This window comes from Tiliqua scincoides, chromosome 8 (assembly GCF_035046505.1).
Source record: "Tiliqua scincoides isolate rTilSci1 chromosome 8, rTilSci1.hap2, whole genome shotgun sequence".
Classification (NCBI taxonomy): Eukaryota; Metazoa; Chordata; class Lepidosauria; order Squamata; family Scincidae; genus Tiliqua; species Tiliqua scincoides.
In genome coordinates this window covers 14,332,698-14,346,670 of record NC_089828.1, presented here as the reverse complement: position 1 = coordinate 14,346,670, position 13,973 = coordinate 14,332,698, and the positions used below count along the sequence as shown (strand labels likewise).

Sequence of the window (13,973 nt, the reverse complement as noted above, 5' to 3'; positions counted from 1 at the left end):
AAACTTAGCCACTTCACTGCTCAACCCTGTCTCCAGGTCATTTATGAAGAGGTTGAAAAGCACCGGTCCCAGGACAGATCCTTGGGGCACACCGCTTTTCACCTCTCTCCATTGTGAAAATTGCCCATTGACACCCACTCTCTGCTTCCTGGCCTCCAACCAGTTCTCAATCCACGAGAGGACCTGTCCTCTAATTCCCTGACTGTGGAGTTTTTTCAGTAGCCTTTGGTGAGGGACCGTGTCAAACGCCTTCTGAAAGTCCAGATATATAATGTCCACGGGTTCTCCCGCATCCACATGCCTGTTGACCTTTTCAAAGAATTCTATAAGGTTCGTGAGGCAAGACTTACCCTTACAGAAGCCATGCTGACTCTCCCTCAGCAAGGCCTGTTCGTCTATGTGTTTTGAGATCCTATCTTTGATGAGGCATTCCACCATCTTACCCGGTATGGATGTTAGGCTGACCGGCCTATAGTTTCCCGGGTCCCCCCTCTTTCCCTTTTTAAAAATAGGCGTGACATTTGCTATCCTCCAATCTTCTGGCACCGTGGCCGTTTTGAGGGACAAGTTGCATACCTTAGTCAAGAGATCTGCAACTTCATTCTTCAATTCCTTAATAACCCTTGGGTGTATGCCATCAGGGCCCGGTGACTTATTGATCTTTAATTTATCAATGAGGTCTGAAACATCTTCTCTTTTAACCTCTATCTGACTTAACTCCTCGGTCAGGAGGGGCCGTTCGGGCAGCGGTATCTGCCCGAGGTCTTCTGCCGTGAAGACAGATGCAAAGAACTCATTTAATTTCTCTGCCATCTCTAAGTCTCCTTTTATCTCCCCTTTCCCTCCCTCACCATCCAGAGGGCCAACCGCTTTATCAACATTGGGCCTCCTTTATCTCCGGACTAGGCATCCGAGAGTTTGAATAACTGCCAGTGCTGAGCCCGTAGCTGGAGGGCCTCAGAGGACCTCCCAGACATGACCGAAAGAGACTTCCGGTCATGTCTGGAAGGTGTTCTGAGACGTGGGGAGACTGTGTGTGACCCCCCCTGCCTCAGAGGTCTTCCTAGATGTGACTGAAAGGCACGTCCAATTTGCTGGCGTGCATTCCAGTTGTGTCTGGGAGGCCAGGCACAGCCTCTGGAGGGCTAGGCGTGGCTCCCAGGTAAGGATTATAATGCCGCACAGCCCCCCCACAAATTTCATTAGTGGAGGAATCTGTGTGTGTGGGGGGGGGGTTGGTGGTGATTGGAATGGATCCCCCACGGATACTGAAGGCCCACTATATAAATATTCTTAATAATAACAATAAATATTCTTAGCTACAACAACATCATAGAACAAAATTCTAAAGATAATGATAAAAATGAAATCTTTTCACATAAACCATACCTTGACAGCTCTTACTTACCCAAACATGCTTGCACCGATTGAAGATGCAGGTGCCACATGTGAAGAATGGAGCAGCCATTGGCGTCTTTTTCAATCACTACTAGGTAGAACTTTTCTGAGAAAGGCGGAGGGCGATAACCTGGGGTTTCGTTTGGAAAGAAGAACAGTAATATTTTGTGTGTGCGCAGGTAGATGAACACCAACATACATGAACCTGTGGACATTATGTATCTGGACTTTCAGAAGGCATTCGACACAGTCCCTCACCAAAGGCTACTGAAAAAACTCAACAGTCAGGGAATTAGAGGACAGGTTCTCTCATGGATTGAGAACTGGTTGAAGACCAGGAAACAGAGAGTGGGTGTCAATGGGCAATTTTCACAGTGGAGAGAGGTGAAAAGCGGTGTGCCCCAAGGATCTGTCCTGGGACCGGTGCTTTTCAACCTCTTCATAAATGACCTGGAGACAGGGGTGAGCAGTGAGGTGGCTAAGTTTGCAGACGACACCAAAAAAAGACCATAAGTGACTGTGAGGAGCTCCAGAAAGATCTCTCCAGACTGGCAGAATGGGCAGCAAAATGGCAGATGCGCTTCAATGTCAGTAAGTGTAAAATCATGCACATTGGGGCAAAAAATCAAAACTTTAGATATAGGCTGATGGGTTCTGAGCTGTCTGTGACAGATCAGGAGAGAGATCTTGGGGTGGTGGTCGACAGGTCGATGAAAGTATCGACCCAATGTGCGGCGGCAGTGAAGAAGGCCAATTCTATCCTTGGGATCATTAGGAAGGGTATTGAGAACAAAACAACTAATATTATAATGCCGTTGTACAAATCTATGGTAAGGCTACACCTGGAGTATTGTGTCCAGTTCTGGTCGCCGCATCTCAAAAAGGATATAGTGGAAATGGAAAAGGTGCAAAAGAGAGCAACGAAGATGATTACTGAGCTGGGGCACCTTCCTTATGAGGAAAGGCTATGGCGTTTGGGCCTCTTCAGCCTAGGAAAGAGACGCCTGAGGGGGGACATGATTGAGACATACAAAATTATGCATGGGAAGGATAAAGTAGATAGAGAGATGCTCTTTACACTCTCACATAACACCAGAACCAGGGGACATCCACTAAAATTGAGTGTTGGGAGAGTTAGGACAGACAAAAGAAAATATTTCTTTACTCAGCGTGTTGTTGGTCTGTGGAACTCCTTGCCACAGGATGAGGTGACGGCATCTGGCCTGGACGCCTTTAAAAGGGGATTGGACAAGTTTCTGGAGGAAAAATCCATTATGTGTTACAAGCCATGATGTGTATCTGCAACCTCCTAATTTTAGAAATGGGCTATGTCAGATGCAAGGGAGGGCACCAGAATGTGGGTCTCTTGTTATCTGGTGTGCTCCCTGGGGCATTTGGTGGGCCGCTGTGAGATACAGGAAGCTGGACGAGATGGGCCTATGGCCTGATCCAGTGGGGCTATTCTTATGTTCTTAGACATGGAAACCCATGTGTTTAGCACAATTCCTGCATGTGCTGGAGACTGCTGGATATAAATCCATTTTATATTACCAGCAGTGCTTTTCTCAATTTGTATCATACTACAAATATGCAACCTACATCTCATGCTTTTTCTCAATTATTTAGGCTGTAATCCTATACACACTTAAGTGGGAGTAAGTCTCATTGAATTCAATGGGGCTTACTTCTGAGTAGACATGCATAGGATTGTGCTGTTTGCTTTAGAATTTAATAATAATACAGGTATTTCTGTATTAATCTCTGTTTAACAAAGGTACACTATTCATTGACAGATAAAATTAAGTTTGAAACTACTCCACTATACCTTTAGACGGCTGGAAAAATATCTCTGTTTCTTTTATCTCTACATCTTCCTTGTGTGGCTTGTATCCCAAAATGAAGTCCTCTTGGAAGACATGAAGCAACTGCGTGTTTGACCCACACTGGAAATAGCATTAGATGGAGATTAACAACCTTTCAAGATAATTGTAAATACTAACATTAAATATATTTGATATCTTTCCATATTTGCTTTACATCAAGTTGTATAAAATGCCAACCAGGAGTGTAGACTACTCCAGATCTCCAGGGCAGAAATGATAACATGGTTCCACTCAATATGTGAAAGCTCTGAGATGGACAGCGCAACCCAGTGTGTGTTTACTCAGAAGTAGGTTCCACTGTGTTCAGTTGGGCTTATTCTCAGGAAAGTGTGATAAGACTGCAGCCTTGCGTATTCCAAGACTTGGCCCAGAATATTTGTTCCAAAATCAACTGCTTGAAAAATCTGCAACAGGCTTGCTACATTTACGGTTAGTGATTAAATGTTTTCTTTAATTAATTACGTAGGAAATTTACCTTTGATTAATCTGCTACATTAGGGAATGAAAAGATGCCAATTCTCATAGGAGCTAGACAAATTACATAAAGCTTTAGAAACTTCCTTCTGGAAGAAAGGATTAATTGCAGGAAATGCTACTAGGGATTTATCTCCCATTCAGAAAGGCCTAAGATTTATGTCTGCTATATTACAATAATTCAAAACAACCTCATGTAAACAAAAAGCATCTAGACCAGTGGTTCCCAAAGTCCTCCTTAAGGAGAAGGGAACCGGCTAAGTGCTTGAGGGGGTGGGGCTTGAAGCAACACGATCCCCAGGATCATGCTGCTGCTGGGGAAAGGGGGGTTCCTGGCTTACCTGAAGTTAGCAATGGGGTCCAAGGGGTGCAGGGAGCCCCATGGACACCTCTGCAGGGCTCCCCAAGCCTTGAAAATAAAAACAAAACATGATCGGAAGCTGCTTACGGTTTTGTGACTGGAAACCGGAAGTAGGTTCCAATCATATATTTTTTTTTTTTAACTTTCAAGGCTTGCACCTCTAGGTTTCCGTGCACCTCTAGGACACTGTCACTGGCTTCACGTAAGCCAGGAACCCCGCTTTTCCCTAGCAGCAGCACGATCCTGGAGAACGTGTTGCTGCAGTTCTCCCATCCCTGCCCCTTAAGGGGCCAAACTTAAATGCTTCCCTGGCTGGTGGGTCATGACCCACCAGTTTGGGAACCACTGATCTAGACAAAGCACAGATCATCAACACTTTTTTATATAGTACTAATGATTAAACGTTTATAAGGAAGTAAGATTCTGACAGCAACTTGAGAATAATGAAACTGTGCATACATTCATAAAAGAAAATGGACTTAAACCACGACCAGCTGTTGCTAGGACATGCTCATAGTTTGCAGCTATTAAGCTCTATTGTGTGTGTGTTTTATCACACACTCTTTTCTCCTGAAAATCAAACTACCAGATACAGCTAAGTAATCCAAATAATGATTAACAAATTGTCTACCTGGTCAGTTATGTCATCTAGTTCAATGATGCATCCAGGTCGAGCTGTTGACTGCTGGCTGACAATGTTGAATACCTCTCCAATGAGTTTCTAAAATAGCACAACAAAACAAAAACAGTGAGTTGCACACTTGTTATTAGAACTTTCAGAAGTACAGCTGTGTTAAATCTGTTGCAGCAAATCCAACTAATGGCTCACTCCTATGGTGCCCAGTGCTTGTGATGTGCTTGCAGTGCTGGGTGTCGCAAATGTGCTGTAGGGCACTTTGCTGGTGGTGGGAGACAACAGTCGGTGGGCTGGAACAATGCAGATGAGAAGCGCTGGCTGGTGAGTTCCCCCGCTGGGCAGCAGGGAGGCTTTCCGAGGCAGGGGCAGGCAGGAGTGAAGGCAGGGAGGCGGTGAAACTGAGCTGAGGGAGCGCAGACCCATTGGAGCCAGCTGGGTTCTACGGGGTAAGAGAACTGATGTTCCTTTACCCTGAGGAGGCTCTTGTGGATGCTCAGACCCTGCAGGATACAGCAGTGGCCATTTCGGTGTCGCTATATCACATGGTGCCAGGGCAGTTTAGGATTGGGCTTTAAGAGTGCAATCCTATGTACCCTTTCCAGAGAGTAAGCCCTACTGAACACACAGGACTTACTTCTGGGTAGACATGCACAGGATTGTGGCCTTAAAGTTTTTTTTTCCAGCAGATCAACAACTAGTCAATGCGCTTCATGATAAGCTTTTGTGAACTACAAGTTCTGCTGACAGAATGCTATGCACCGCAAAACAGCACAAGAGCAGCTGAAAAAAGAGCTCCTTGAAAATCCAATTAAAAGGGGGAGAGCGAGAAGAGGACAGGATTTATGAATATGGGGCGCTACAGTTTCACTTGCAAGGACATGTTGGTTGGGAGACAGAATAAGAATCCACAAAATGCAGCAACCACAAAGAGACGAAAAGTTTCATAACTGATCGATGCACTCCAAACTGCAGTCCTTTCTCCCTTGTTGTACCATAAATCTATCACCCTCCACATTATCGTACACTTGAGGAGAAATAAGGACTATTTTGCAGCGAGGACATAAGAATATAAGAACAGCCCGACTGGATCAGGCCATAGGCCCATCTAGTCCAGCTTCCTGTATCTCACAGTGGCCCACCAAATGGCCCAGGGAGCACACCAGATAACAAGAGACCTCATCCTGGTGCCATCCCTTGCATCTTACATAGCCCATTTCTAAAATCAGGAGGTTGCACATAACAGCAACAACAACAACAGTATTTATATACCGCTTTTCAACAAAAAGTTCACAAAGTGGTTTACAGAGAAAATCAAATATCTAATGGCTCCCTGTCTCAAAAGGGCTCACAATCTAAAAAGATGCAACACCAGCAGATAGCCACTAGAAAAGACACTGCTGGGGTGAGGTGGGCCAGTTACTCTCCCCCTGCTAAATAAAAGAGGAGCACCCACTTGAAAAAGCGCCTCTTAACCAGTTAGCAGGGGTAACATACACATCATGGCTTGTAACCCGTAATGGATTTTTCCTCCATAAACTTATCCAATCCCCTTTTAAAGGCATCCAGGCCAGATGCCATTCTGTGGCAAGGAGTTTCACATACCAACCACATGCTGAGTAAAGAAATAACCACATGCTGAGTAAAGAAATAAATACAAGATCTGCCTATTAACGCTGGCTTATGAATACTTCAGGCACCACAAGGAGTCACCGTATGAAACTTACAGAGGATCCAGGGTCACTCAGTTCATCCAAAAGTTTTCGTGCATCCACCACTGCTTGGTACAATCTCAGATTTTTCCCATCGGACGCTACAAAGCAGGCACTTGCAGAATTGCAGTATGTACCTAATTTAAGAACATCAAGTGTTCAGTTTGACATTTAATACAAACTACATGTTCTAGTAATTACTGCTGGAAAGATGTCAAGGAATTTCATTATGTTCCACCATGCAACAAATCAAAGCATGTTTCTATATAGTCCAACACCTTACAGCCAAGTTCGAAACGGGATTATTTTCTAGCATACAGCTGTTACTTTTATTGTTTGTTATTAACAAAATACATACAGTCTAAAGATATAAGTAAGCTGACACTACCCATATATTATTACCAAATAGACAAGCAAGGGAAGGTTCATTAAATCTTTCACATTTTAGAGATTTGCAGAAAAAATAATCTGGGGAAAAATGTTCTCCCCAACCCCATACAGCACACCCCACACCAAACACACAAAGAGACAGAGAGAAGTAGGACTGCAAATTACTATCTAGCATGGTTAAATTTCAATCTTGTACATAAGCAATGCAGTCAGGGCATGAGTGTGGCCAGATCAGATACTTGCCAAGGATACATGATTATCAGAAGGCCCACGCCACTGAACTCCCCTGGTGGCAGGGCTGGCAAGAGTCAGCCAAGAGACTGGTATCTTCGCTGTGCCCAGGGCAACCCTGTACAAAAGGACGCATCCTTCAAAAGCTCCTAAGTTATTGTGATGCCCGTAGAGGGTGCTCTCATTGGCCTCTAGGCAGAGTGAGAGGAGTGCTATATGCATGGAAGTTCCCCTTCTCCAATAGTTAATGGACTTTCTGCCAAAAGCTCTGACAAATTTCCTCCCATTCATGGGGAGGAGCCAATGCCACCCGCCACCACTGAGAAGTTGGGATGGTTGGCTGCAGGGCTTTGTCCCAGCAACTTGGCACTGACACCATTAAGCATTTTCATGATTTTATGAGGAAGATGACCTGTGTATGAGAAGCCTGGCATCATAAAGCATTGGAAGCATCTGCAAATTTTGAATTGGAAAATGAGATTTTAAAGAAAGGAAGAGGGTAATAACATTTAAAAAGCAGATCCTCGCTTTATGGGCAAACAACTATACTCCACAGCACTCACCGAGACAATAGCTAGGAATAAGGGTTGGAAGCCAGGCCACGTTAGAGAAAGCTGAGGTATGAAGAGAATTGATGCGAGCCAGTTCAGACACTCCTCCGGTGTACGACAAAGGTCCAATGGGGTCCACACGCCACAGAATGAGTTCACTGTAGATAGCGTTAGGATCATGGAAAGTACGAGTCGCTGCATTTCGGAAGTGTTGCCTGGAAGAGCCTTTCAGGTGCCTCACTGGATCCACCATCTTGCTCAACCCATCAGAGTCCCACGGCTGATCAAACTCAGGAGTCAGCAGAGCGTTGTGATGGGAGGACGTCAGCAGCAGCGGCAGCACCGAATGGCAAGCCAGGTCGTTGAGGTGAAACCGGTGCCCGCAGTACCTAAATTTGTGGGTGACGGTATGCACTGCGGTGAAAGCGGATTTATCTGCAAAAGAAACCGCCCACTGGTTTAGCGACCCGTCGATGTGCTTGGAAACCATCATGACTGTGGGGACGGTAATGTTCACGGGTGAGCTGTCCCGGGCACAGCTTGGTTTCCACCCAGACAGGCTGTCTGAAATGCTAGTTCTCTTTTGCAGCAACGGGCCGCTGATGTCTTTTGCAGGGGTTCTCCAAGCATACATCATTATGTTCTTACTAAGGGAGCTTGCATCTCCTGATGGAAATGCAACTGGAATCTGAGAAGAAAACGAAACCTTAAAAAAAGAAAAGGAGGAAGATAATGATTTCTTTCATTTATACCATTTTTAAATTTAAAATATCAATGTGCCTATGTACAGGAATGCTACCCTAGAAACCTATGCTACCTGCCTAGAGACACACCTTTTAAAGTGATGTCTCTCTTGTATTTAGCAGGGGGAGAGTGACTGGCTGTTTTCATCCCTGCATACTGTCACTTGTGTGGGCTGTTGCTCTTGGCTCTTCCTTGTTTGCATTTAGATCATAAACCCCTTTGGGACAGGGATCCATTTTCATATTCATTCTGTTATATAACCTGCTTTGTGACTTTTTTTTTTTTTTACTGAAAAGCAGTATACAGAGGGCTCTCCTTCTCCCCTGACTTCACAGACTTGAGCATCAGTGGATGCTGAGCCCAGGCTGCGGAGGGCCTCTTGCACATGACCCAAAGTCACCAGTGTGAACCGGAGGAGGCTTCTGCTTGCATCTAAGAGGCTTTGGACAAGGCCAGGAGGGCACGCACAGCCCCCCCAGGTAAGTCATTGTGGCACTATACCAGCCCCCCTGGCAGATTTTGGGCCCACTATAACCATATTTTTATTATTAATAGTGATAATGACACAGTAACACATGCTAAAAGTACATCAACAAATTCAACGTTTAAAAACCAACAAGAGTGTTAAAATAAAGTGTACTATCTTTAACAAGACTTTCTCCCCAGCACTTAAAATTCTGTTAATTAGAAAGTGTAAGCTATCAATGCGTTAAAATTAGAAAGCTATTTTTATTTACTTAAAACTGATGTCCCAGTTAAATGAGGCTTTTGAAGCAGCTGACTATACATGAAATCAACGAACATGTCACTTAACAAATGTGCTATGAATAGGACACTGCCCTGTTTAAAAAAGAAAAGAAAACCACAATACTGTACCTGAACCTGTCTAAAAATCCCGGGATTGTACTCATCCAAATATTTCACATGCCATACTAAAAAGGTACCATCTATAGGATGAATGGTGAAAAGCATGTCTGGATTCTTGTTCCATTCTTTAAGAAGCATTTCAATTTTCCGATCTAACAAAACAGTAGGAAGAGGTACAGACATCGCAGCTGGTGAGAGTATTTTGGGGCTTCCATCTCTTTCCCCATCTTCATGTTCTGAGGAACCAGTTGCTGTTCCAGTCTCAGATTCCCTATCTAAAGACAGTTCTGAAATACACAGAGTCACTAAATTATTATATTTTATTAATTAATGTTTATAGCAAAAACCAAAACTAAAAACAACAGCTGATGCACAATATGGGGGAATCCTGAGTAGGCATGTGTATGTTAAACTAAAATGTTATTTCAAGCACATGGTAGAGTACAATAAACAGCAGTCCCTGTCCCTCCCCTGCCATGCTGTGATCCTGGTCATTAGGGGGCAACTTGGCTGCTATGTACTGAATAAACCCAAGCATGCTAGTTCCAATCATATCTCTAAAGTAATGTCTAGTCCAGTTTTTCCCAAACTTTGGGTTGGAACCCACCAGTGGGTTGTGACCTGATTGCTGGTGGGTGGTGAAACTGACAAGCTGACAGCTGGGGGGAAAAACTTGTATTGAGCCCTATGGAAAGTGAAACTGAAGCACACATGCACATTTACTCATGAGTAGGCAACCATGCCTCAGTCCACTTTGAAAGGCAGGCTGAGATGAACACATTGCCAACAGAATCAACCTGATCTGATGAATGAAGGCCCCCAAAAACTATTAAGAAGGAAGTTTCCCCTCCAAGCTGACAACAAAAATGTGTAAAATTGGAACGTAAAACTGAGCCATGTGTGTGCATTTACTCATGAACAGGCAAACAGGCCTTGGCTCTAATTGGAAGCTAGGCAAAGGGGAACACAAAATGGTCCCAATCCGATGAATGTGGAGCTCAACAAATGCTCCCCCCCCCCACGACATAGTGAAAAGGATAAAAACAGAGGCTTGGGCAGCTAGAAAGGTGAAACTTTTTTTTTTTTTTTTTGGTCTCAATAAACCTAGGTGAGTCCAGATAGGGTGCAATTTTAAAAAGTGAGTCCTGGTGTTAAAAGGTTTGGGAACCACTGGTCTAGTCTGAACCCTAGTTTTGGGATTACAGGTTCAACCTTGTTATGCATGGATTGTTTTACACAGATCTGACTCAACACAAATGGCCACTACAAATGAGAAGGAATGTGCTGATGCCTGGAGAAGGGGAAATATGCAACCCTTTAAAATCACAGTTTTAAAAACTGCCTTTTACTGTTGTGAAGAGACAGTTATACAAGTGATTACAGGTATAACCTAATTATCCACAGATTTTTCTATCTCAACGTGATGAGAAGCACCCTTTAAATTAAAGGAAAACAGTCCTTTAACAATAGCCTCGTTAATGTGAGAGAGGGCAGCCGGCTGACAATCCATCAATCATTCTCTCTGCAGGCTTCGCTCCTCCCTTCCCCCTGAGCACGTGAATGAAGGCTAAATGGCAGTGATCATCACCTTCTCCATTCTTTCCCCTTCACTGCACCTCCTGGTGAAGGGAGGGATTGCTGCCTCCTAGTGAAGCCTAAGTGCCTAGCAAGAGACTGATTGCCTCTGTGTGCATTTCAAAAGGTCAGCAAGGCTGTTTTTAAATCACCGGAGCAAAGGGACTTTGCTCTTTAAATTGATTTGCTTTAGCGTGTTTTTTGAGATCCACGTGAGTCCTGGGAACGTAACCCTCGAGAATAATGAGACTCAAGTTGTAGTTACAATTTCATCTAGGTGAGAATCCAAGTGCCAGCTACTCAAAATACACAAACAGCAGCACAGCCATTAAAGAGTTAAATGTCATAACCTCTCTCTCTTGTTTCTCTCAGTTTGTCCCTTACAGCACAATCCTAGATAGATCAGCTTGGAAGAAAGTTCTGTTCAACTCACAGCGCAATCCTAACTTGTGCTGGAACAGGGAGGCCAGTAAGCCTGTCCTGTATCCAGCACGAGTTTAGGGCTGAAAGCAACTCAGCACAGGAATCGCTTCACTTTACCCCAGGGAGAGCTGCTGCAGCCCCAATGGGTCTGCTCGCGTCTGCACCACCTAAAGAGGTGGCACAGATCCGAGCTTCCCCGCGCTGTCTGGGAATGGGTATAGGATCCACCATAAGTGCCGGATCCTGGCCCCTCCCCCTACCCACAGGACCGCCTGCCCTCCCCAAAACATCTCCCTCCCGCTCTCCTTACACACCCCAGACTCCTGCACCGGCCTAGAAAGGCTGGGGCGAACTTACTGGGTCCAGGGACTGCGTCAGCGCAGGGAGCCTTGCGCATATCCTCCATGACTCCCAAGTCCATGCGGACGTGCCTTACAGCACATCAGCGACAGTCCCAGGTTGGCACAAGGGATGTGAGCCGGCCTCCCCAAATTCCACTTTCAGTGGGACTTGCTCCCACGTAAATGTGTATAGGATTGAAGCTTTCCTGGGTGCTCCTGCTCTACAACAGTGACGCATGCTTGTTTAACTGCAATGAACAGGAATTAGAGTTTCTCTATAACATGGGGCCCATACAGAAAAACCTGAACTCATACTCTCCAACATGTTACAGGTAAGAACAAAGACAGGCACAGAACGTCCCTGTTCTTGTACTAAAAATGGTTGGCAACCTTCAGTCTCGAAAGACTATGGTATAAGCCTACAGCACCCGGTATTGCCAGGCGGTCTCCCATCCAAGTACTAGCCAGGCCTGACCCTGCTTAGCTTCCAAGATCAGATGAGATCGGGCACGTGCAGGGTAAAGAAAGGGATAAAACTAAAGATAAAAATATCAAGCAGCCCAGAATCTTGGAGATTTTTCTTTACCAGAATTCCTTTTCATTTCCAAATGCATGTTCTAGATTCTTATGTCTGTTTGTTAAGCTACTGATTCTCTGCAAACAAGACTGTGGTGCCCACCAACTTCAGGTATTCTTCAGTAGAGGGAGAAGAGTAACCCAAAATCACCTGGTCTAGAGGCAGAATTTTGCCAAGCCATGCAAAATGTTGGCACTACACTACCTAAACAGGACACAATGTCCTTTCTATTGTCCTCCTCACATTTTTGTTAGCTGCATTTAGCTTAGTTGCACTGAGGGATTAGCAGGCAAGTGGAATCCTTTTATGAAGCCTGGCAAAATGTTGTAAACAATCACATTTAATGAACGTTTGCTTTGGGTCAGCTCAATTCTACCAGGCCTGATCTCTGAATCACGGTTAAGAAATTGACATGTTGCCAAGTGACAAGTCGCCTCTCTGAAATGAACCTTTCTCCTGCCTTAGTTGAAATAAAGGAACATGTTGCCAAGGTTAATGCCAGCCAGGCTCCAAATCTATACCCAAACAAAACATCATATTCTTGTTATGTGCTTTAATTTGGATTAAAACAAGAGAAACATACTCTTTGTTCCCTAACAGTGATGTGCAACAAAACTGGTATGCCCACCCTTGTCTAAGGTAGGGTTCTTTTTTAAACTTGCAAGTCTTCTAGAAAAAAAAAAAAATGTGTGTAAATACCAATTTGTCCTTTTGACAACTAAGTAGAGCACATAAGATTAAATACATTATTTTTCAACATGACAGACAGGAAACACTCACTGCCATAATTTACTAGAATTGCTATAGAATGTTAATGTGTGCTCATTAATCTCATGATAACAGAATTATTGGGAAGACTATGGTACCTGAACTCTAGAAAAGAACCAAGCTAAAATATAATTTATAGGTACATTAAGGAAGCTCTCTTATATACTGCGTCACATCATTCTAAACACTTAAATTTATTCTACTAACCATGATCAAGTTTCATGTGTAAACCTCTCTCTCTCTCCTCCAGTTCTTCGACATCATCAATCTCCTCTTCTGTTTTTTGTATCTGTTGATTAGCAAGTTCTCGAAGATGTTGCATAAATATTTCAATTGAGGATGTAAAATGGAATTCTTTATTATTCAGCCAATGGACCACAAAGCCTTCATTTGCTTCATCTAAATTAAAAGCCGTCTTAACCAAAGCTGTTGGAATGTCTGAGGATATAACATCATTTTTTTTCCAGGAAAAAACAAAGAACAAAGGTTTGTCACGACAACAATACGTAAGAGATCATTTATATTTATAGAAAAAAGTGGGTTTGCATAGAAGAACAAATATAATGGAATTGGGAAGGGGCTGTAGTTCAGTGTAGGCCACTTGCTTTATATGCAGATGAGGCCTCAAGTTCAGATCCCAGCATCTGCAGATAGGGCTGAGAAAAGCTCCTGTTTGAAACCTTGGAAAGCTATTGGTACTCAGAATCAACAATGCTGAACTAGGTAGACCAATTTAACATTGATTTACTGTAAACTGATGCAAGAAGTGGCAAACTATGGTTTGCACTTGCTGCCCAAACAGGAAAACCACTTCAACTGGAGGTTTTAATCCAGGTTTGGAGGGCGACTGCAAACCACAGTTTGCCGATTCTGACATCACAGCAAACTAAGATTTACACTAAACTGCAAAGCAGAAGCGAACATAAGACCACATGAAGGTGCTTCATGCGGAGTATTGTCTCAATATTATTGAGCAGCAACTCTCCAATGTTTCAGATGGAGGTATCTCCCAGCTCTAGGAGGTGTCACAGACTGACTCTGGGA

The 13,973-nt window shown here is 43.9% G+C and overlaps 1 protein-coding gene across 3 annotated transcripts in view; it reads right to left on the bottom strand.

Moving 5' to 3' along the window:
- Nucleotides 1–13,973, bottom strand: part of DMXL2 (Dmx like 2) — a 94,953-nt gene that overhangs the window by 49,642 nt on the left and 31,338 nt on the right. For all 3 annotated transcript variants that reach the window (XM_066634827.1, XM_066634825.1, XM_066634826.1), the window contains exons 10-16: nt 13,137–13,367; nt 9,255–9,532; nt 7,647–8,340; nt 6,478–6,599; nt 4,748–4,837; nt 3,224–3,341; nt 1,409–1,528 (exon numbers count right to left, since the gene is read on the bottom strand). In XM_066634827.1, the coding sequence (XP_066490924.1) occupies nt 1,409–1,528; nt 3,224–3,341; nt 4,748–4,837; nt 6,478–6,599; nt 7,647–8,340; nt 9,255–9,532; nt 13,137–13,367 (1,653 nt within the window). The remainder of the gene's footprint in view (nt 1–1,408; nt 1,529–3,223; nt 3,342–4,747; nt 4,838–6,477; nt 6,600–7,646; nt 8,341–9,254; nt 9,533–13,136; nt 13,368–13,973) is intronic.